General features: G+C 37.2%; 1 protein-coding gene across 3 annotated transcripts in view; it reads right to left on the reverse strand.

Moving 5' to 3' along the window:
• PRKCB (protein kinase C beta) overlaps window positions 1-23,120 on the reverse strand; it is a 629,528-nt gene that overhangs the window by 464,303 nt on the left and 142,105 nt on the right. Inside the window, exon 1 of one of the 3 annotated variants that reach the window (XM_074280026.1) lies at window positions 2,756-3,023. The exons of the other annotated variants lie outside the window; for them this stretch is intronic. Within the exon in view, the coding sequence (XP_074136127.1) occupies window positions 2,756-2,879 (124 nt within the window). The 5' untranslated portion in view covers window positions 2,880-3,023. Of the gene's footprint in view, window positions 1-2,755; window positions 3,024-23,120 lie in introns of those variants that run through there. 3 annotated transcript variants of the gene reach the window in all.

Below are 23,120 nucleotides of genomic sequence, written 5' to 3' on the forward strand. Positions count from 1 at the left end.
TCATACAGTTAGGAAGTGTTAAGTGTCTGAGGCCAGATTTGAACTCAGGTCCTCCTGACTTCAGGGCTGGTGCTCTATCCACTGTGCCACTTAGCTGTCCTGGCTATAAAATTCTTAATGACAGGATTAAATCATTTTCATCTCTGGTACCTTTCACTCTGGTCAGCACCCAAGCCCTGTATATATTAGGTAGTCAGTGGATGGTTGGTGAAAAAATGATTTAAGGACTATGAAAATGAAAGAAAAATGCTCCTATCCCATAGAAATAATGCAGCTAGGTATGTGCTAATAAATATTATATAATTGGATCTCTAAGATAGAATACACATAGAATATACTTTTAAGTATAATTTGCATATTATTAATATTTCTCCATTTCTTTCTTAAATCTAGATAAATAAGGCCTAAAAATCAAACCCTAATTGGTAGTATTTGCCAGTTTCCTTAGTGTAATGCTCAAAATGAAAATTTAACAATCAACATTACAAGATGGCTCCTGTACACTCCTGGATACAGCAGAATGAAAAATCAGCTTTTAGTTGTTCTTAAATCATTTCTTAGTCCTGTCTGATTTTTCATGAGCTCATTTGGAAATTTTCTTGGCAAAAATACTGCAGTGATTTAACATTTCCTTCTCTAGTTCATTTTATAGATGATGAACTAAAGTACACACACCTAGTAAATGTCTGAAGACAGATATGAACTCATGAAGATAAGTATTCCTGATTCCAAAACCAACACATTTTCCACTGCACCACCTAGCTGCCTTATTATGTGACTAACTTAAATATGTAACTGAGTCTCAGTTTTTCCATTTGTAAAATGAAAGTACTGGACTAGAAGAGGGTTCCCAGTCTTTTTTTTTTTTAAGTAGGAAGATTTAATTTTAACATTAAATGCATTAATAGATCTTCATTATTATTCCCAATACAAATCTCTGATCATTAACAATTAAAATTACATTAAATTCACATTGTTTTCAATCATGTAATGATATAACTGATTGATATATATGTATAGATGAAAGAAAAGATCGCCATTTGAAACCAAGCAATGTTTAATAGTGAGTAAATGTATTGAATAAAGAAATCCAAAAGTAAGTCACTTCAGTCATCCTCCATACTGAGAAGTCCTTCCTGAAGTGACCAGAAATTTTGTTTCTTTTTGGTCAAAGAAAGAATAAATAAAATTGTTGACACAATCTCTCTATTTATGGAGTATATTTTGCTAGAGCTAAATAAAAATAAAAATCACAATATCTGAACACAGATGGATTTTTAGATCTCTCAAAACAACTCTAATAGCCCTCATCTTTTCTCCAGGCTAGAGTGAAAAATACTATATTTCTCTACCTAACATTCTACATTATATTCCTTCTGGTCCCAACATTGTATTTTTACTCTGTGTCCTATGATCCCTTCTAGCTCTAACATCCTGAAGTCTAAGGTCCCTTCCAGTTCTGATCTTCTAAGGCAGGGATTTGCTATTAAATGTTTAATAGCTGCACAACACACTTCTATATTAATCTACATTATTTACATTTTATCCATCACTTTCTTAATTCTACACAATTAATCGAGAAATAGATCAAGCCCTAATTTATAAAGTTTGCCTATTTCTGAGGTATAAATGCAACCAATACAATGCTCATAATAACAATTGGCCCAAGTACTTTAGAACTTGCTCTAGCACATCTTTGGCTCTAAGGTCTCCTCTGGTATTTGAGTTAATTCTACATATATTCATTGCTGGCCATATACAGAACATAGTCTTCTGTGAGATAAACTAAAGACAAGAAGATTCTGTGATTTATGATGATGAAATGCTTTCAGTCCAGATTATTAATTTATGTGTCTGAATTAATTAGCTCTGAACCAATTTAGGAAAATAATTCACAAAACTGAACTCTCAAGTTATCTGAAAAACTAATTCATAGAGCCCAGGCATACCTTACCTCCTATTTATCTATAGAATTTACATTACTCTTCTCCTATGTTTCCCATCTTATCTCACAGGAACTATGTGTTAAATTACAGATGGTCTCAATAAAAACTTAATTAGACTAAAAAAGATGAAGAGAAAAGAATCATTAAAGACTTGGCTGACCTACTTTGACTCAGGTGGCCTGGTCATTTAACACTATAATTGAAGCTTTGGGCAAAACTGCTCATACTAAGGATATTCACTCTGCTTAAAGTTGGATGACGACTATGGTTTGAGAAGAGAGATAAGGAATAATTCTGATATGTAGAGCATGAAGAGAAAGAAAAAAAAATGAGGTTCTCTGTGTCTGCTAATACAGGGAACTATTATTGGGAATAAATTGGTCTCTTTGGATAAGAAGAGTGAGACATAATGGAGATGTTATTAAGGAACAGAAGAAAGATAAAGGACAAGGAAAACCTTCTGTGACAACCACAGGAAGCCCTTGAAAGTCCAAAGAAACAAGAGTATAAAGAACTATAATGAGCATTACAGGATTAATAAGGCAACATAGATCTCCTCAGATCAAATAAAACAAATAAGTGCTAGAAATAATGAGATTGGGAATCACCCTAGTGGGGTATATGTGCATGTGTATGTGTATATATACATACACACATATATGGTAGAAATATAAGAAAGTAGGTCACTAATTTTCTCTCCACCATAAGAGTTGAAGAGAACAAGTGGGAAAGTCCTACAGATCCATTCACAGGATTGAGTCCTAGCTCTTGTGTCTTTTAATTGCCAAGAATATTTTAAAATCAGGTACCTGAAAAAGGAAAACAAATCAGCCTTAATTCCAAGGTTCCCAGTCTTAAATGAGCAGTGTGGGATGGTGGAAAGAACACACTATTTGAAGCACAGCTTATTTTAATCCCGGCGGCACTACCCATATCAGTAGGATTATGACTAGTCACTTAACTTCTCAAAAAAGCCAAGGTAACATACTGAATCCTGGGTCTTCTCTTGCCACTGGACCCTAGTGACTGTGGGTGAGATAGTGAGGCTGATGATTTTGCTCAGCCTTGCCTCATTCCAATCCAATTAATCAAAGCTTCCCTTGTGGTATCATTGGTCTTTTTTGAGATGGACAAACAACTTAACTTCTCTTTTCTCTGGGCTTCTTTTTCAGCTCTTCACAAATGGAGGACCAATCAACAAGCATTTAATAAGCGCCTATTATATACTAAGCATGATACTAGGTGCTGGGAATAAAAATAATCCCTGTCTTTACAGAGCTTAAATTATTTTAACTCTCTAGAGTTCCTTCCAGATCTATGAACTTCTATGAACTTCTGCTATGTCTTATTCATCTCTTTGTCCTGCTTAGTGCCTAAAGTATGAGGATCTTCTTGACAGTTATTTATTGTTTAATAAGTGTTTGAAACAATTTGTTAAAAGGGAAGCATGTTTATAAGGAGGAAAGGCTGGATGTGTGTGGACTTGTTTTGGGATATGTTGTGTTTCAGGAACCAGGAAGAGATACCCAGCAGACACTTGGGGGAATATCACTAATGCCCATCACGGAGGAATCAGGTTGGACTAAGCAGATTAAAAACATCCATCATCACTGCCATCAAGGTGATACTTGAAATGATGGAAGTAAATGAACTTACCAAGGAAGCATATCCAAAGAGAGATAGGCAAAAGGCTACAAAGATAAGCATTCAGAGAAAAGGGTAGAAAGAAAAAAATGGCATCAGCAGAGAAGGCAGAAGGATGGGCAAGGAGGTAGGAAACCAAATAGTAGCACCACAGAAACCAAGGGAAGAGGGAGGAGTTATCCAAAAGTGTCAAATGCCACATGAAGGAAGACTGAAAAAACAGATATATTTATCATGAAAATGAGCATTGCTGACTTTTGAGAGTAAGTATAGCTCATTAAAAAGAACAGTAACTTTAGAATGATGAGAATGAATGAAGGTTAAGAAGGGAAATGAAAAATCTTCAAATGGAGAGAGAGAAGGGAGATCAGTGATTTGAGTCATCAGTGATAATCGTTAATATCCTACTATATTCAAGCTTATGTATATTTGTGCTTAAACACTGCCCTATTTAGCAGGAGTGTTTTATTGGCACTGCCTAGCCTTTCCACCCTTTTCTTCTTAAAACCTATCATCAGATCCACTCCCTGTACTGAAAACAAAGCAATAACCGCACGTTCCAAACATTTCAATGGAGGCAACCAAAAATACTCTGTTATTATTACACTGAAAGGTTTGGGAAGGCCCTGTCTAACTACTATAAATGGGAAGGATGGCATTCCAGTGGGCTGTCCCCATTTCCATTTCTCATTGTTCTTCAGTCTATAGGGAATCAGTTCATTTGGGATTCACAAGGTGAAAAGGACAGGATTTTTATTACTGTCAGTATTTCTGATAGAAATAACTCACATCCACTGAGCACGTGACAGTTTTCAAAGAATGTTTCTATTCATTATCTCATTCAAATATCCCCCAATACTCCTTTGAGGTACACAGTCAAATTATGATCCCAATTTTATAGGTGGAAAAAACTGAGAATCACAGGTCAGATGATGTTTCCCAGACCATACAACTAATATATGGCAGAGCTGAGAATAAGATTAATTTCTTCTGAATCCTATTCTTGAGGCAGCTATTATTACAGATCATGTCACTTTAAGACTGAAATCTACTTCTATTTCTAACCCCAACAATGACTGCAGTCAGATACTAGTTTCTAAAACTCTCCTAAAGTAATACAAAAATAGGAGTTAGGACAGGGATCCCATCCTGTAATACAGTACTAATATTCTCGGGGGGCAAGTAAGCATAGTGGAGTCGGGGTTCAAATCTGGCCTCAGCCACTTATTAGATGTGTGACTCCAGGAAAGTCACTTCACTGTTTGCCTGCTTCCTCATCTGTAAAATGACCCAGAGAAGGAAATGGCAAACTATTCCTGTATCTTTGCCAAGAAACTCTAAATGGGGTCATGAAGAGTCCTAAAATGCCTGGAAAATGACTGAGCAGCAGCAACAAACATTCTCTGGCATTCTAGTCTTGGGTAATATAAATCCTGTACACACATGGCAACAGAAGGCTCTTGAGATGCAGCCAGTTGACTAGTACCCTGAAGCAATGCTTCCTGCAAAACCACCCCACCAGTCATCGGATCTGGTGACAACAGGAAGGCAGGACCCCTGGACAGAGCTACAGATACATGGTAAAAGGAGAACCATCAAGAGGTGAGGAGCAAACCACAGTCTGAAATGCTGCAGGCACAGTAAGGGTCCTGGGGAAATACCAGCAGGCAGAGAAGCCAGGCCCTGCACTGGAGGTGAGAGTGGGTTCTTTTCTTCATACAGAGTTGTCAGATGGACTAAGACTGAGGAAGAGGCAAGAACTGCCAGACCCAGCAGACTCAGCAAATAGCAGCTGTAACACCAAAACCAGAAACAAGCGAGCTGCAGCGGCGCAGAAAAAGCTGACAGTCACAGTACAAAGATTATAGAGATGCATGTTAGAGGCAGGGTCCCACATCTACCAGCTGTTCTCCTCAGCATCTAAAATACAGGCCCTGGCTGGCAAGGGTGGCCCAAGAAGAGATCCCACTCTCAAACTACAGGAAGAAGTTGTGGAGGGCACTTCGGGGAAGCGGCACATGAACCCAATCCCTTCTTTTTTTTCTTCTCATTTTGTTTAGAAGGCAATCAGGGTTGAATTACCATAGAGATTGTTTCCTTTTAACTCCATTTGTCCACTGCCCAATATGTGAAAGTACAGATGTTTAATACTATGGGGGTTAGGGCTACATTTTGGAATACACCAAGAGTCCAATCCTATCTCTAAGAAAAAGTTGAATTTTTAGTCTTAAGCTAACTTGACTCTTACCCTGACCTTACTCTTCCCTACTCCTCCTTTGCTCTCAGTTACCCTATAGTTCATAACTTCTAGGTCCCTCTCCCTTCCTATACTTTAGCATTAAGCTCAACTCCTTAGGATTTGGAATTGCTTGACTCAACTACTATGATATGATGCACCAAAAGATCTGGAATGAATAAAATCTGGTTTGGCCAGTGTTCTGACAATTCAAAGATCCTTTATTTGATCTGAAGATATGCTTCCTCTATCCTTCTACTGTCAAAACTCACAGTTCTGCTTGGTCTCCTCTGGCATATTCTGTCAGAAGCCAGGTTCATCATTTTTCCCTCTGAGATTACACCCAACCATATATAGAGACATAGATAGATATATACATAAACATACATATATATGTGTGTATGTATGTATACATATATATATACAAATACACACATACATATACGTATTTATATACATGTATAGTGTATTGTGTGTATACATACATACACATACAAAATACACACTCATGATTTGGGGTTGCTTGACTGAACTACAACATATTAAGCACCAAAAGAAATGGAATAAATAAAAGCATGGTTTGTCCAGTGTCCCGGCAATTCAAAGATCCTTTATTTGATCTGAGGATAGGCTTTCTCTATCATTCTACTGGCAAAACTCACAGCTCCACTTGCCCTCCTCTGGCATAATCTATCAGCAGCACACACATACATATATATTATATATGTGTGTCTAAACTTAGACACATGCATATGTGTGTGTGTATATATATATATATGTATGTGTATACACATACATATACATTGTGTGTATCTATGTGTGTGTGCAGATACATGTATATATTGTTCATATGTGGTTTTTTTATAGGGCTCTCTCCTATTCTATTGTGAGCTCCATAAAGGATTGGAACTGTTTTTGCCTTTCCTTATATCCCCAATGCCTGGCATATAATAAGAGCTTAATAAAGAGCTGCTAATTTGAGAAGACAAGGGCCCTACAGTAATCCATGAGAAGTGAGAGATCCAGGAACCCCGAATTAGAAGCCAAAAGGCTCAGGTTCTAGACTACCTTTACTCCCTCACAACATGAGCTTGTTCAAGTTCCTTCTTCATGACAGACTTTAATCTTTTCATCTGCCAAATGAAAAAATTGGACCAAATGACGCCTAAGGTTGCTTTTGACTCTAACATTCTATGACCTAAATAATGAACTGCACTCCATATTCAAAGTTTCCTTCTAGTTCTGAGAATCTAGGATGTGAGAATGTTAGGATAACAGCATAGCTGCCATGATATAGACAGGGGGAGAATGAAGAAAAGGGAAATGTAACATAACAATTCATGTTGGTAACTAAAAATTTCCCCACAATGACCCTTGGATAAAAATAATGCAATTTCAGATTTATGATTTCATTGATATAGGGAAACTCCTGATGAGGAAATTCCTTCTATTCATGCAAACCAGCAATGATTTTATGATTTAAGGTTGTTGTTATTGTTTGTCCATTTGCAAAAAAAAGGCCATGATATGAGGGAAGTGATGCCATGATGTAGTAGTGAGTTGGATTTGGATGAAGGAGGGCTATTCTCCAGAACTACCTGGATCCAATAGCCAGATACTGATCAGGATGACGAGACTAGAATTATATGATTTTAGAGAGCTACCTGAAGGACTAAGAAGTTAAGCAGCTTGTCCAGGATTACAAAGCTAGTATGTATTAAATGTGATAGGTATTTAAACTTAGGATTTCCTGAATTGAGGCTTTTACTTTATTTCTCCATTATAACTTTTTTTTTTAAACTAAGGAAATTGGGCTTAAGTGACTTGCCCAGGGTCACACAGCCAGGAAGCTTTAAGTGTCAGAGACCAGATTTGAACTCAGGTTCTCCTAACTTCAGGGCTGATGCTCTCTCCACTGCACCACCTAGCTTCTCCAGTATAACTAACTTTCTATATGAAAATTTTCATCCCCATTTAATAAATGAAAAAAGGTATGCACTGGGGCATAGGGTACATACCTTTTTTCATTTATTAAATGGTACACTAAAACAACCTTCCAGTCAAAGAGACCTAGATTTAAAAACCTGTTCCTGAGATATATTGGACAAATCACTTACATTCTTAGCACTTCAAGGAATTCTATAAAACTATATAATTTTTTAAATGTAAGTAGTGTCTTACTGTTTCCAATTACATATAAAGACAATTTCAGCATTCATTTTTAGAAGATTTTGACTTTGAAATTTTTTCCCATTCCCCCCTCCCCGACACAGCAAGCAATCTGATATACATATACAATTACGTAAAACATATTTCTACATTAACACCATATAATTTGTAGAGAAGGGACTGATCAATATCTATAGAGAGAATTACCTCAACAAGAATCACTTTTATCAATAAGATCACAGGTCCAATGCAATAAAAAATAAATGAGCAAAGTGGTATGTGGGGGGGGGGGCACATGCACAAGCAACTGCTTATGGTTCTTATTTTGAGAGTTTAAGTAGACCTTATCTCTGTTGAAACATTGAAGGCTTGGGTAGATTTTTCAGAATAAAAGCATTTCCTTCCCTTCCCTTTTCTCTTCTCTTCTTAAACTTAAAGTATTTAGACCTTATTTTACTGCCTCATGATCTCACTTCACATAAAATTAACAGAATCCCTTTCTCTGTCTGGAGGACCATATCTTACTGCTCTAATATCTTACTGTGCTTGCATCCTTATGCAGCTTATGGCTGTTAAAATCTCCATTAATTAAATTGTTTTTCCAATTTTAACCAACAATAGATATTTTTTCAAAGACATGTCCAAGGTCAAAACCAGACTGGGTCACTGGAATAAGGGTTAGTATCTCTGATAATCAGTTCACTAAATAAGAAAAAGAAAGTACAGAAAGTCCCTGTGGGTAACAGGGCTCAGATCAACAATAACATGTCTTCCAAAGAGCTCTGAATTCTGAACACACACAGGCAACCTCCTGCTTCAGGCATCTCTTTTGAGGCCCTCAGATCCAGAGCCGATTAGCTAGCATTGACACCAGACAAACTATCCTTTCTCCTTCTACTGTCTGGCTTATCAGTCATCCCCCTGATATTTGTCCCTTTCCCAAAGGAAACTGAAAAGATTTGAAAATAATGAATTCAGTTATTTATGAGTGATATAGAAGAAAAAAATTAAATACAAGAAAAAGAGCATTGGAGACCAGTTTTGATCCTAGAGGAATATTGATGATACAGGGCAGAGATGTAGTAGACTGTTTGTCCTGCTGGATTAGGTATATGTTGTCAAATATGCTCAGCATGTGGATTTATTCCGCTTAACTGTACTTATTTGCTAAAACATAGGTCCTGGAAGGAGGGAAGGGGAGAGGGAGAAGGAAAAGAAGAGGGAAAGGGAGAGGGAGAGGGAAAAAGGGAGGAAGGGAAAAAGGGAGGAAGGGACAGAGGGAGGGAGGGAGAGAGAGAAGAAAAAAAGTAAAAAATAAAATGCTACACACTGTAAGTATAATGACCAATCTTGGTCCCAGAGAACACCGGAGAATACACTTAACTCCCTTCATTGCAGAGATACTCAATAAATATTTACTGAATACTGCTTATACCAGCAAATTCAGTTGATGTATTAGGTAGTTTTGCTGAACTATTTTTTCCTCTTAAAAAAATCTGTTACAATGGATGATTCACTAGGTAAGGGAAGGAGGAGGAATGTGTTTGGAAATAAAGGGGATATAAAACAAGAGATTAATAAAATATTTTAAAAGAAATGACAACAACATAAAATCAACAAAACATGTTTTTAAGGAAAGAATACTGAATGCTCAGCTAAATCCAAGTTAAGCTGTTATTAATGGCTATGTGACCATAGCTAGTGTGTGTGTATAAATTCTATTCATACATAAACTGGTTGAAGCTCTACTAAGCCGGCTAGTTTCATATCTTCTCAATCTCACTTTTCCTTTCTGTAAAATGGCATTGGATTGGTGATGGTCCCTGACAGCTCTGACATTCCAAAGCCAAAAATATGTTCCACTTCCATTATTCTATAATCCATTAGCAGGTACTAATTTGTATCCTCCTCTTTAGTGAAGGGAACAGTTACATTTGTTGGGATTGTTCACACTCCTTCAAGTAGAAAATAAACTACTAAGTGCAGGCACTATTTTTCATAGGAAGCTAGAAAACTGTTAAATGGAATTGAGTTGAATTTGTATGGGAGACTATCTAAGGGAGGTTATGTGTCATGGAGATAGCTGACCTAAGCAGGACTAGTAGATCCTGCTTGATTCAAGTGGTTCAAGTACAAGTTTAAAAAGGGAATAAGTAACAGTAAAACCTATCATTGGTAAACAATTAAAATTATTGTCTAAGTTTTAAAAATAATAACCAGGTAACTTCGCTACAAAAATTCATATGCTATTCATGTGATTCAATCAATTTTCTTTGGTTTGATTAACTACCAAAAAAAAAAAAAAAAACAGAGGGGAGGATATAATTGTTCCACCATCCCCATCATAATGCTTTTACAGTATTCCTTTTGAGAAAGGATCATAGTAAACTAAATTATAATCAGTCCTCAACATTTAGACACTTAACTTTCCAGGATTTCAAGTATACATATGATTTTATATCGTAACCTCATTTTCACTTTCATGTTGACAACCGTGCACATTTGCAGCTATGCACCACAGAGAAAAAAAATGAGAAGTGAGATATGTGCAAGTCTGTGGAATGGTTGGTATCCTACAAGACACATCACTGTTCTTATTCACCCTACCTCTGTATAATGAAGAGCTCCCTGGACATTAAGTAAGTATAGGAGGTGATGTCAAAACCTTGCCAATCTTGGCATTTTCTGAAAGCAGCAATTAAAGACCCAGCAAACAGCTCAGGTAAAAAAATTTACAACAGTATAGAATTATCTGAAATTAATGGGGTTTTTTTGGGGGGGGTGTTAATTGAGAGGTTACAGAAAAATCATAGAATTCTAGGGAATTACTAACAAAAAATACTTTGCATATTATTATTTGTATTTTTTATTTGTATTTATATGTGTGGTGGGTTATTTCATTGTTATTGTGTTAGGAAAAGTATACATTATTAGAATTAATGTTTTGTCATAAAGTATATTTTCAGTGATCTCTAATGAAAGATTACAGCTTTTGATGGCTGTGAGAGCTAAATTCCCTATTTCCCAAAGGGTCAACATATTAACATTTGTGTTTTTGATTTTGCAAAATTTTCTAGGAATGCTAATTCTCAAAAATTAACTGTCTATATATGAAACTAAAGATCATTTAATTTGAATAGCCTCTTCAGGCTAAATTGGAAGTTCTAAGAGTATTTGAAAAAAAAAAAGTAGAAAAGCGTGTTGTAATAAATAAAAATATGGCATGCCTTGACGCCAAACTACAAACTTTTTATATCATTCTGTATATAGTGCTTCTTATAAAGATTAGTTTAGCATCACATGCAGAAATTCACCCCTAAAGTAGAGGGGAAAAGATAGGGAAATTAGGTAGGAAGACATAGTTGTAAAGTAATAATCCAAGAGAGAAACCCTTCTCTCCCCTCCTCCCCCCCCCCAAAAAAATAGGATTTGGTAATTGATTAGTAATAGGAGTGACTTTCTCAGACTTGGGCTGCAGCAATGAAATTCTACACACAAATAGCCCAGTCCAATCTCTACTAAGCCTGCCAATTTCTACTGCATCTCTGCATCAAATCACTCCCATTATTCACACACTTTCCTTCCCAAGAGATAGAAACCATTAGCCAATTCCACTGTGGGCTCCAGGCTCCAGTGAAAAGCATTTCCATATGAATAACCTCTTCTGTAAAAGGTACAGTAAATATTTACTTTTTTTTCTCACACTAGAGATTATTTGGGTCTACTAAACTAACTGACAACCACAAAAATAAACTCTGCATTTCTAATAATAACAATGGAAAAATCAGCCTCTAATGACTTAAGTTTGATAACTCATGGGCTTCCTTTGATTACATCACATCCTTCGACCTTTGGCTTTCCATTATTTCTCCCTACAGATCCAAAGAATTATAGAAACTCATCTTGCTTTTTACTGTGTAATTAAAAAATCATGAATGTCAAGAATACAGAAAAGCTTGGGAAGACATAAGAAATGATGCAACATAAAATAAGCCAAATGAGAAAAACAATGACAACATTCATGGAAAGAACAGAAAATTCAAAACTGAACACTGTGGGATTATAATGCCTGGGCTTAGTCCCAAGAAAAGATGAGTAAATGTACCTCCTTCCTGTCTTTGCAAAAGTGGGGGATCTATGGGTGCAGAACATCCCAGATATTGTCAGATTCACTTGATATGTTGACAAGTTTGGTTGAATTGCCTTTTTTTTAAAAATTATCTTCCCCTTCCTTTTTATTCTTTGCTACATGGGAATGGCTCTCTGGGTAATGAGGGTGGAATGGTATATTGGGAAATGCAGGTGATATAAAAACAAAAGAAGCAATAAAAAAAATAACCATCTTCTACTATGCCTCTTGACAACTATGAACAGCACACCAGGTGACTTTAGCACAGACTCTGGTTTCATAATTGGTGTGACAAAGTTCTGTCAACAGCAATGCATTCTTTCTGGAGGGAGTCAGGAGACAGTGAATAGAATCCAAAGCAAAAGGACAAAATTTCACTTCGCTTCACTTACCAAGCACCATTCTTGGACTTAATGTCTGCCTGAGACCCTTTCTCTCACCTAACTCTGGAAGGCAAATACTTTGCATTCCCTCCTCTTTGTTCCTCCTAATTAATGCTCATCTGTCTTGTGAATCTAATGTTGAAAATTCAGTCATCCCCTAAAGAGGAAGATGTTGAGAAAAGGTATTTCATGCAAAGAGGAGGGATGTTAGAAGGAAAAAAAATACTGGAGGGATGAGATAGAAAAAAAGGGACATAAGATCATAGTTTTAAAGCTAGAAGGGATTTTAGAGATGGTCAAGTCCAACTTTTCTATTTAAAAAATGAGAAAACCAAAGCACAGAGGTGTTTAAATAATTTGTCAGAGGCCACATAGCTAATAATAGCAAACTCTGAACTTAGGATTCACTGATTCTAAATCCTGTCCCTCTCCCCCAAGCTAGTGTAGTATAGTGGAAAGAACACTGGACTGAGAATCAGGAGAGGTAGGATCTATCTAATCTTGAATCTGTCACTTCTGAGACAGATGATTTGGGACAAATCATCCCAAGTGCCTCAGTTTCTTCATCTTTAACAAAACAATATGCGGTATTGCAGAGGTATCACACAGGCAGCCTGAAGGCTCTCTAGGTACAGCCTGAACAAGATTAAAATGTAATTGGCAAATATTTAATAAAATAAATAAAAAGATAATACTAATATATAGCTTTCTAAATCAGCAGGGAGCCCACAGGGATCCTCATGTATAGATTCGTGACTCCTATTTCTATTTGAGTTAAATACCACTGGAGTAATGAAAAGAACATTTTATTTGGCATTTGGAAACTTAGGGTAGAATCCTGGTTAAGGAAACTTGCTACTTGTATCTCTTTAGGCCATTTATTGCCACCATCTTTCCTTATCTGTAACACTTTCTTACTTTCCTTATCTGTAACTCCAGGTTAGACCAGCTGGAGTCCAACTATAAATCTTATCATCCTATAAATAGGAGTAAACAAACAAACAAATAAATGAAAAAGTATCTTTGCACCACCTCTGAGTAAAATTATCTTTAAAGCACCATAATGACAAGCAGTAGGTGATTCCATAGTACACAGAGTACTGGCAGTAGAATCAGAAATATGAGTTCTAATCCAGCCTCCGACACTTCCTAGCTGTGGGACCCTGGGAAAGTCACTTAATCTCATTACCTCAGTTTCCTCATCTGTAAAATGAGCTAGAGGAGGAATGGGCAAACCATTCTAGTATCTTTACCAGAAAACCCCAAATGGGGTTTTATAAAGAATTGGTCCTAACTAAACAACAATAATTTTCCTCCCTACAAGCAACTACATCTACATGGGGAATTCTTATGGAGACATGAGAACCTTTAGAGAAACAAATGCATCACTCAAGAGAAAGGAGTTTCCAGGTCTACTTTTGTCTGGGTTGTATATAAACCATGATCACAGTTTATAGTTTTTCAGGGTTTTTTTTCATATTTCCATATAAGTCATGCTGTAAAAGAAAATCAGAAAAAAGGGAAAACCACAAGAAATAAAAAAAAAACAAAATTTTAAACAGTGAAAATAGAATGCTTCAATATACATTCAGTCTTCATAGTTCTTTCTCTGCATGTGAATGGTATTTTCCATCATAATTTGTCTTTGATCCTGAACAGCTGAGAAGAGCTAAGTCCGTCAAAGTGCTCATAGCTTATGGTTGATAAAAGGCTCTTGACATCCACCTGGTCCTCTTTTCCCTTATTCTCCCTGGCTTCCCAGACCATTTGACATCAGGCATACCAAATGTTGGATTCCCCACCAGCCACTAGGTGTGCCTGCTTCCCTTTGCCTTGGGCAAGAAGACCCCAAATCATATGTACAGGAGCTTTTCGTTAGCCCAGGACAGCCTGCACCCACATGCCAGAGGGCTCACCACAAGCTTACTCACATGCATTGGCCAGGAGCACCCTCCTCCAGGTCCAGGCTCTGCGCCCATCAGTGGACACCATCCAGCCACAGGAGATAGCTACAGGAAGCCTGTGGGTGATGCTGCCAGAACCAGGAAGCAAAGCCACATATGTTTCCTGTAGCATTCTGAACTGGGACTAGACTTAAGTAAAAGTAAGATTGGGGTGGAGGGAGCTCCAAATACCAATCCCATCCTGCCAGGATGATTATGGGGCCATGGGACTTAGGCGATTTTCTGGCCCTAGGAATAGCATCAGGACCATCGTCTTTAGGAAGATGAAGATGAAGAAGGAAACATATTATACATGTCCAGAAACTGCTGAGCTCCTTCACAGGGGTTAACTTGCCAAAGAACTCTCAAAAGGTGACTCCAAAGTGTCTTTCTCCATACTTGATGCCTTTTCTATATTTTAGATCTACACCCCAAACTCTATTTTAATGTCCTCCCCACATCTCAAAGTCACCATGTTCAAAACAAGCTCATTTTTCATCTCTGTAAACCAGTCAGTTAGAAACTAATTCCAGCCTCCCCAACATCACATAGCAACCTGCATACAGACCTGTATCACAGAAGAGTGTGTGTGTTTTAGATATCTATGGGTCAACTGTCCCATTTATATTGTTAACTCCATAAGGACAGTGACCACATTTATCTCACCTGAGTCTGTTGCACTACCTAGCACAGCACTCTGCATGGACATGGGTGAAATGACAAAAAAGGAGGAGGAAGAATGTCAGTAGTGACACCTGTAATTCTTTAGCCTTCCCAGTTTCAAAATCCAGACACTGCTTGTTCCTCTTCTTTCTGCCCTCTCTCAAGTAGTAATCATTGTCAAGCTCGAGAGCTTCTATTCCTGATATACCTCTCACATGTTCTCTACTCTCCCCATTCTAATTTCATCACTATTGTAATAGCTAAGAGTGCTAAGTTTATACATTGGATGCTTAAATCCTGAAGTCCTGCAGTGATGGGAAGAAACTTTGAGTCAGAAAATCTGGGCTCTAGTACCATTTCTGCATCTAATTTACTATGTGATCTTGGCTAAGTAATTATGAGGTAGGGGAAAGAGCACTGTCTCTGAAATCAGAGGGTCTGGGTTCAAATTTTGCCTAGAATATTTAATTTTCACCATCAAAGTCCTTGGCTCTATCAAATGGCCCAGATACAGATATTATTATTATATCAATATGAATGGCCTTAAAGGCAATGCATCATCTGCTTTGTCACAAAAACCCTAAAGACCCATGAGACCTTCCCATCTGACTTGTATCTGAAACCTCTTAAATATGTTCTCTCCCATATTTGAGTAGAATGGAGAGAACTTTTTGCTTTTTTATTTATATTTTCATTTCCCTCATCTCTGAAATAAAAATGCTGAATTGGACAGCCTCTGATGGAATACCCTTCTTCCTGGGTTAGATCATGACCCCCAATCTAGGAGCTTTCCCTTGGTGTCTTTAGTTCCTCATTTTAAAAATCAATGTCTTATACCAGATGGCAGGACTTCCGGGACTATTATTCCTTTATACGGGTTCCCATGTACTTTCTTCATAACAAACTACTGGGCAAAGTGACATGGATCAATTTTAATGAAAAGAAAACTGAGGGACAAAAGATAGAGCTACTAAGTGTCTCCAGACATACACTGACTTTGTTCTCTGATTCTAAGTCTAGGTCAGTATTCTATTCAATACTTTGGGTTCTCTGTTTCTCTCAGATTGTCTCTCTCTCTCTCTCTCTCTCTCTCTCTCTCTCTCTCTCTCTCTCTCTCTCTCTCTCTCTCTCTCTCTCTCTCAAATAGCCCAATTTCAAAGCCAAATACCACATAAGTTAGTTATACAGCATTCTTGTCCAGTTAATAATACAAAGGCTCCAAAGGGTAGTTATCAGAGTTATCAGCTAATTTTGCATGCAAACACTTTCCTTTTTGGAAGCTTGAAAAATTCCCCAACCTGCCCAGTTATGATCCTATGACCCTACAGGAACATATTAAGTCTCATGTTTCAAAGCATTAAAATTAAAAGATAGTGAGATCAGAAAGAGGCCATGTACTTGGTTGAAGCAGAGGCTTTGGGAGATGAAAAATGAAAAATGAAAAAAATGAAAATTCTCAAAGAAAAATGGCAAAAAAGGGGAAAGACATGAAAAGCAAGTGAGAGGCAGAGGATGAGTTTTGGATAGAAAGAGAGCCAAGATAACAGAGAGGATGACAGAGCAAGCAGGGGTGGTGGAAGGGTGGGAGGAAATAAGATGGTGAGCACACAGAAAGAATAAAGGGAAGAATGGAAAAGAAACAGTCACTACAGTCTTCCCAAAAGAATACTACTTTAAGGTAAAGACTATTATTATTTCCTACTATTAAGTAGGAAAACCTGGTTCTCCAAATGCTGCTTCTAATTGCTGGGTCAAAGAAGCCCAGAGTATCTCTTCATTTTGGAGATAACGTGGAGCAGTGGAGAATTAGACTTAAAAATTGGGGAGATGGGACAGTTAGATGGTGCAGTGAATAAAGCACTGGCTCTGCGATCAGGAGGATCTGAGTTCAAATTTGGCCTCAGATACTTACTAGCTGTGTGACCCTGGACAAGTCATTTAACCCCAATTTTCTCAAAAAAAAAAAAAAAAAGAATCAGGGAGACCTGAAGTTAATTCCCATTTCTAACACTAAAGCTGTTTTCCTCTAGATAAGTCATTTAGTCATTGTCTGCCTCAGTTGCTCATCTATAAAATGGTGATAATCATAGCACATCTTTTATAGGGTTTTTTGATGTTCAAATGAGATAATGGACATAAAGTTCTTTGCAAACTTTAAAACATTACATAAATGCCAGTTATCAATATTCTTGCACTTTGCCTTTCCTGAACACTTCCTGCACTTCCTGAACACTCCTTACTGATCTCCACCCACCCCACCACCTCTTTCTTTCTTTGAATGGTAAGAGAACTCTTCAACAGCACCAAACAAAAATACTTCATTTAAGACCAATCTCTTTAACATGAATTAGTCTTAGACTAAATATAATGATGATGGTAGTAATGATGATGATAAAGTGATAATAGTAAAAACTACATTTCCATTTACAATTTAGACATCAATTTACGTAGCTCTTTTCTCATTAGCACTCTGTGAGGAATGTCAGACAAAATTATCTCCTTTCACAGATGGGGAAACTGATATTTGTCTAAACAAAGTCATAGCAAACCAGAGACCATGCAAGGATTAGACACTTTCTCCCACGTTCCAGTCCAGTGATCTTTCCACTACCTATCAGCTGCTTCCTAATTATCTACTCCATAGTCTTCCTTTTCACCTCTGGTTCATGATATGCCTCTCATTAGACTAGATGGATTTTTTTCAGCCAGCTTACTCTAACTATGGTCTCTACCACAGTCTACACCCAACCAGGAAAACTTTTCAGCAAAGAATGAGAGTGCCATTCCCGATCCTGAATGCCAGCTGCAAGTAGCCCCCAAAGGGAAACACTCAGGACTTGCTGCCTTGGCAGCCACAAGGAATCTGCCTTCTGTTTGGTATGAAGTCACCAGGGCAGAGCAGACTTAAGCTGCAAGGGCATCCAGGAAACAGGATGCTCTCTTGGCAAAGGCAAGAGCTTTTCTGCTGTGGTGTCACAAAGCATATTTCCACAGTCATGTTCCCCAGTTTTCCAGTGTCCAAGGGCCCTTTAACAATTAGTTGTAGGAGGTCCCAGGCAAGAGAAAGAGGGAGGAAGTTAAGGAGGTTAAGGTTCAAAATATAGTTACAGATATGTTGTTCCCTTCTGACAATGGGCAAACGCTCTTGTCTATGACTCTAGCACAGTCCTGAGAACCAAAGACCAACAACTTCTTAGAAACAGCTTTTCCACTTTAACAATGATCCCTCTTTTCTCTCACACTAAATTGAGCTTTATTGGTTCACTGACATTAACTACCATTACCATGTCTCAGAGCTAGGTGGTGCAGTGGATAGAATACTAAACCTGGAGTCAGGAGGCTCTAAATTCAAAAGCAGCCTCAGGCACATACTAGTTATGTGACCCTAGGGAATTTACTTAACTACTGAGACACCTATTTCCCAGCATTGTTGTGATGTTTATAAAATGCTTTGTTAACCTTAAAGTACTACATAATGCTAGTACCATTACTACTACTATTACCACTACCACTACTGCTATTACTACTACAACCACCACTACTATTACTACTGTTACCACCACTACTATTATAACTACCACTATTTACCCCAACCTCACCAGATTATAAACTCTTCAAGGGTCCAGCAATCTTGCTAATACTAAAAACAATAAACTCATATTTTTCTAGAGTTAAAAAGACTGCAAAGTGTTTTCTTCCCAACAACCCTAGAGGCAAAAATTACACGAAGCATTAGCCTCATTTTACAGACTAAAGAAACTTTCATAGAAATGAACTAATTTATTCATGTTGCACAAATAGCCATAATGATGACGATAATGATATCAATAACTCATAATTCTGTAACTTAAAAAGCAGCATGAAGAACTAGATACAGAGCTAATTTTGGAGTCAGGAATCCTGGGCTTAAGTCCTGACTCTGACATATACTGGTTATATGACTACTCTACCCATTTGTGTTTCCCATGTACCTCTCTAAGATTCTAAATAATATAGTAGGCGCTGATCTCCATTGGTAGAGGAAGTTTTCTTATAGGAAATCCCCCTGTACCAATAAAATCATAAGTCCAATACAAAAATACTTTTCTACCACACTAAAACACTTTTCTCATGATAATTCCATGAAAAAGACACTAGAACTGAAAGAGATTAAGTAACCCTATCAGTTTCACTTAAGGAGGCAGCATGGTATAGAAGAGTCATAATTCTGCTTTACATCATTGAGAGGAATTTCCCTACCAGGAAACCAGTCCAATGATGAAAGGGGCTGTTTCATAAAACAATGAGTTCTCCAGCCCTGACTGAGTTCACATAGAATCTGTGGAATCCATGGATTCTATCTATGATGGATGGGAATTGGAATAGGTATCTTCTGAGATCCCCTCCAATTTAAATTTTCTAAAAATCCAAGTCCCAGCATTCTTTCTTCTCTCTCAATTTACTTTTTTTTCTTGACTCCCCCCAACACACACTTTGGCAGGGTGGGGTACAAGGCTAGGCAAATGGAAGGCACTCAATATAAGTCTTTATAGTTGATCAGTTGCCCCATGACATTAATCTTCACTTGAACATGAGCCATTTATCAAAACATGCCAGTGTATGTGACAAGGCAACCAACTATTTGAAAAGTCTACCTTGAGCTTGTGATGAAAAAGAAGGCAGTTTTCAATTTGCATCTATATCCAGAATAACAGATTGTTATTCTCTTTGAAGACATGTGGAAGGAGCCAGCTGATACATTGCTTAAAACACCGTATGACAGATTTTTCTTTCTGATTTACTGGAATTGAAGGCCATTTGAAGGCACAATGAGGAAGGGCATTAACAATTTAGAGACAAGAGCAAGATGAATGACAGGGATACTCATGCATTTGCATGCCAAAGAAGGATGGCTGGAGGAGCTTTAATGACAAAATCATGGAGTTTTATAGCCTTCTAAGTCATCACACCTGTTAAAAATGTTTTTGCTGCACTGAAGAAAAAACTAGCTTATTTTCAGAGGCATAAGACAAGAAAGAACAAAAAAGCTAATGGAAGCCATAGAAAGAAGCCTCCATAAGAGGAGCTAACATTTACTTGTTGCTTTAAGGTGTGCATTACTCTTTATGATATCTTTTCAGTTGGTCCTCAAAACAAGTCCATTATGGAAGTGTAATTATTATCTCCATTTTACAGATGAGGAAACAGAGATTAAGATAAATTAAGTGATTTGCTAAGGATCACACAGCAAGTGTCTGAAGATAGGCTTTCTGACTCTGTCAAGTGTTCTATTCACTCCACAATGTAACCAAAAACTTTGCTTCTAATATAAATTGGAGAAGAAAAGGTTTAATGATGGAGGGAAACCAAAAAGTTGTCATCAAACATTAAAAAGGGCTGTAATATCAAAGAAGGATTTTATACCTTATTCGCTTGGCCCTAGAGAGCACAACTATCAGCCAGGGGTAGAAAACTGCAAATTGAAAGACTTCAGTTCAATACAAGGAAAACCTGCCAAATAATTGGAGCTGTCCAAAAGCATAATGGACTGCCTTTGGGAGGTAATGAGTTCCCCATTCATCAATGGAGGTCTTTATTGGAGTTCCTCATCCCTGGAGCAGAGCCCAGAGCACTGTTTTGAAAGAATGTTGTAGAAGAGATTCCTACTCAAATAGTAGTTTGACTGGACAATGTCTGCAGTCCCTCCCAGCTCAGAGATTTGTTTTTCTATTGGACACTTCCATAAGGCAGATTCAGGTACTACTGAGTATTTGGTGTAGTTAATATAGTTAGAGTTAGAAATATAGTTGGAGTTAGAAAGACCCAAGTTCAAATCCTCCCTTAAATATGCATGCCTTGGATCTTAAATAAATAGTAAGTCATTTAACCTTTTCAGTCTACCTCAGTTCCCTAATTTGTAAAATAAGGACAATAGCCCTTGCTTCCCAGGGCTGTTATGTGAGGGATAATATTTACACATTTATAAATGGTATTTTAAGTCTTAAAATGATAATATACATAAAATGCTATAAAATCTATAAATGATATTATTATGTCAATCCTACATAATATTCAGGATTCCCTAGGTCAGTCGCATGCAATAACTAGGCATTCAATATTGTTGTGACTGATAGGATGAACAAAGAAGTTGGTCCAGGAGTTACATCAACAACATATTAGATTCCTTCCCTTGCTATCTCCACTTAAGGTTTTGAGTTCCTCAAATGTGGCTCTAGTTTCACCTTTTATTTTTGAATCCTTTCTTTTATTGTCACAGAAAATATCCATTCAGACTAGTCATAAAATGAAGGCTTTTTTTTTAAACAATGAGAGGATTTCTGTGAGTATAAACAGTAATCACACTAGCAATAACTGGTCCATGGAGTCTATACTGAGTAAAGTTTGGTGCAGTTTAGGAAAAAAATCCTAATTCAGGAGGCCACAGTTGTAGATTCAGTTCAATTGAACAGGCAGTTATTTTGCACCTATTATATGCCAGGCAAAACTATGGTCAGCATGGTGCTTTGCTGGCAAAGATCACAATTTTTCCTACTCCAGAGTCTCATACAGTGCCTTGCACACAATTTAACAAATGTTTGAATTGAGCATTCTATATGCTATTATTCCTTCCTATTTGGTCATTCTATGTTCTAAAGTCCCTGTCAGCTCCCCTTTCCTTCTTCCAGCTCAAATTAACCTGAAGACCACCACTTGACCACCTTTCCCCTGCCCCATGAACTACCAATCTGTTCACTAAGGTCTAATTTGGCTCCCATCTCCTAAACTGTCATGAAATGTCCTCTGTCTCTCTCTTAAACATTAATATCCTACTTCTGCCTTATTACTCCAGAGCTGTCTTCTAGTATAGTAAGGAAACTTCATAGCTATCTATCAAATCTTGCTGTTTGTTAGGACAAACAACTAATAGCCACCAACTATCATAGTCCTGCCCCTACCTTTCTACAAGCATTTTGAAATATTTCTTTCTTCTTCCTATTTTCTCTTATTCTCTTTATCATTTACAGCCTGAATTGTACCTTAAACTCACTTGTTATCCTATAAACTCCAGCAAATAACTTCTACATAGTCAAAATTGTATAGAATATTTCAAATACAGACCTCCTTTCACTGTTCTCAATCCAACTACTCCGAAAGATCATACAGAAAAGCTTAACTAATGTACACAAGAAGACAAAGAAAAACCTTAAATATAATACTAGATTTCATTTACATTTTGTTTTTCAAGTCTTATAATATATAACCTATAAATGAAAAAGTAAATGTATTATTTTCATTCTTACATACAGAGAAACTGAGGCTCAGAAGTAAAGTAAGCCTACCCTAGTTTCACAAGCTCAGCTAGTGACAGAAAAGATACTAAAACCCAGGTTTTCTGGCATCAAGTCTACTGCTCTTTCCACTATACCTCATCTCTTCTCAAGATAACATACTGCATGCATACTTACAGCCAATTCTCCATTATATACACCCTCTAACCAGTGGCATAAATAATCAGAAAATATTCAGAACATATTAAGTAACAGTTTGGAAGAGCAATGGATTTTCCTTCCTATTTCAAGAGAATTTTCTCAGAAACATGCTCAATAACAGAAGGAAGGCAATTTGTAATTTTAAATTTCTATTAGTTAACAAGTACTCAAAGCAAACTGGATAGATGCTTGAAGTATCATTCAGACTTGGAGAACAACAAATGTTTATTCCTGTTATGGAATCACAGATGTTCATTGATCAACAGGATTCAAAGGGATCTCCAAGATAATCCAATTCAAATCATTTGAGAGAGATAGTAATATGTCCAAGTCATATGGGGAGTTATTGGAAGTGCTAGAAGAAAGAGCCCATTCCCAGAGGATAATACAATGTTCTTTCTTTTTTTTATACAATGCTTTTTCAATTACTCTATGCCGCACTTATAATTCCAGATCTTTGTTGTGATTAAGGAAACTAAGTAAAATCTACTGCTCAGTAGGTAGTCTGGTTGAGATTTTGAGGTCAATACCTCTCCCA

This window comes from Sminthopsis crassicaudata, chromosome 1 (genome assembly GCF_048593235.1).
Source record: "Sminthopsis crassicaudata isolate SCR6 chromosome 1, ASM4859323v1, whole genome shotgun sequence".
Classification (NCBI taxonomy): Eukaryota; Metazoa; Chordata; class Mammalia; order Dasyuromorphia; family Dasyuridae; genus Sminthopsis; species Sminthopsis crassicaudata.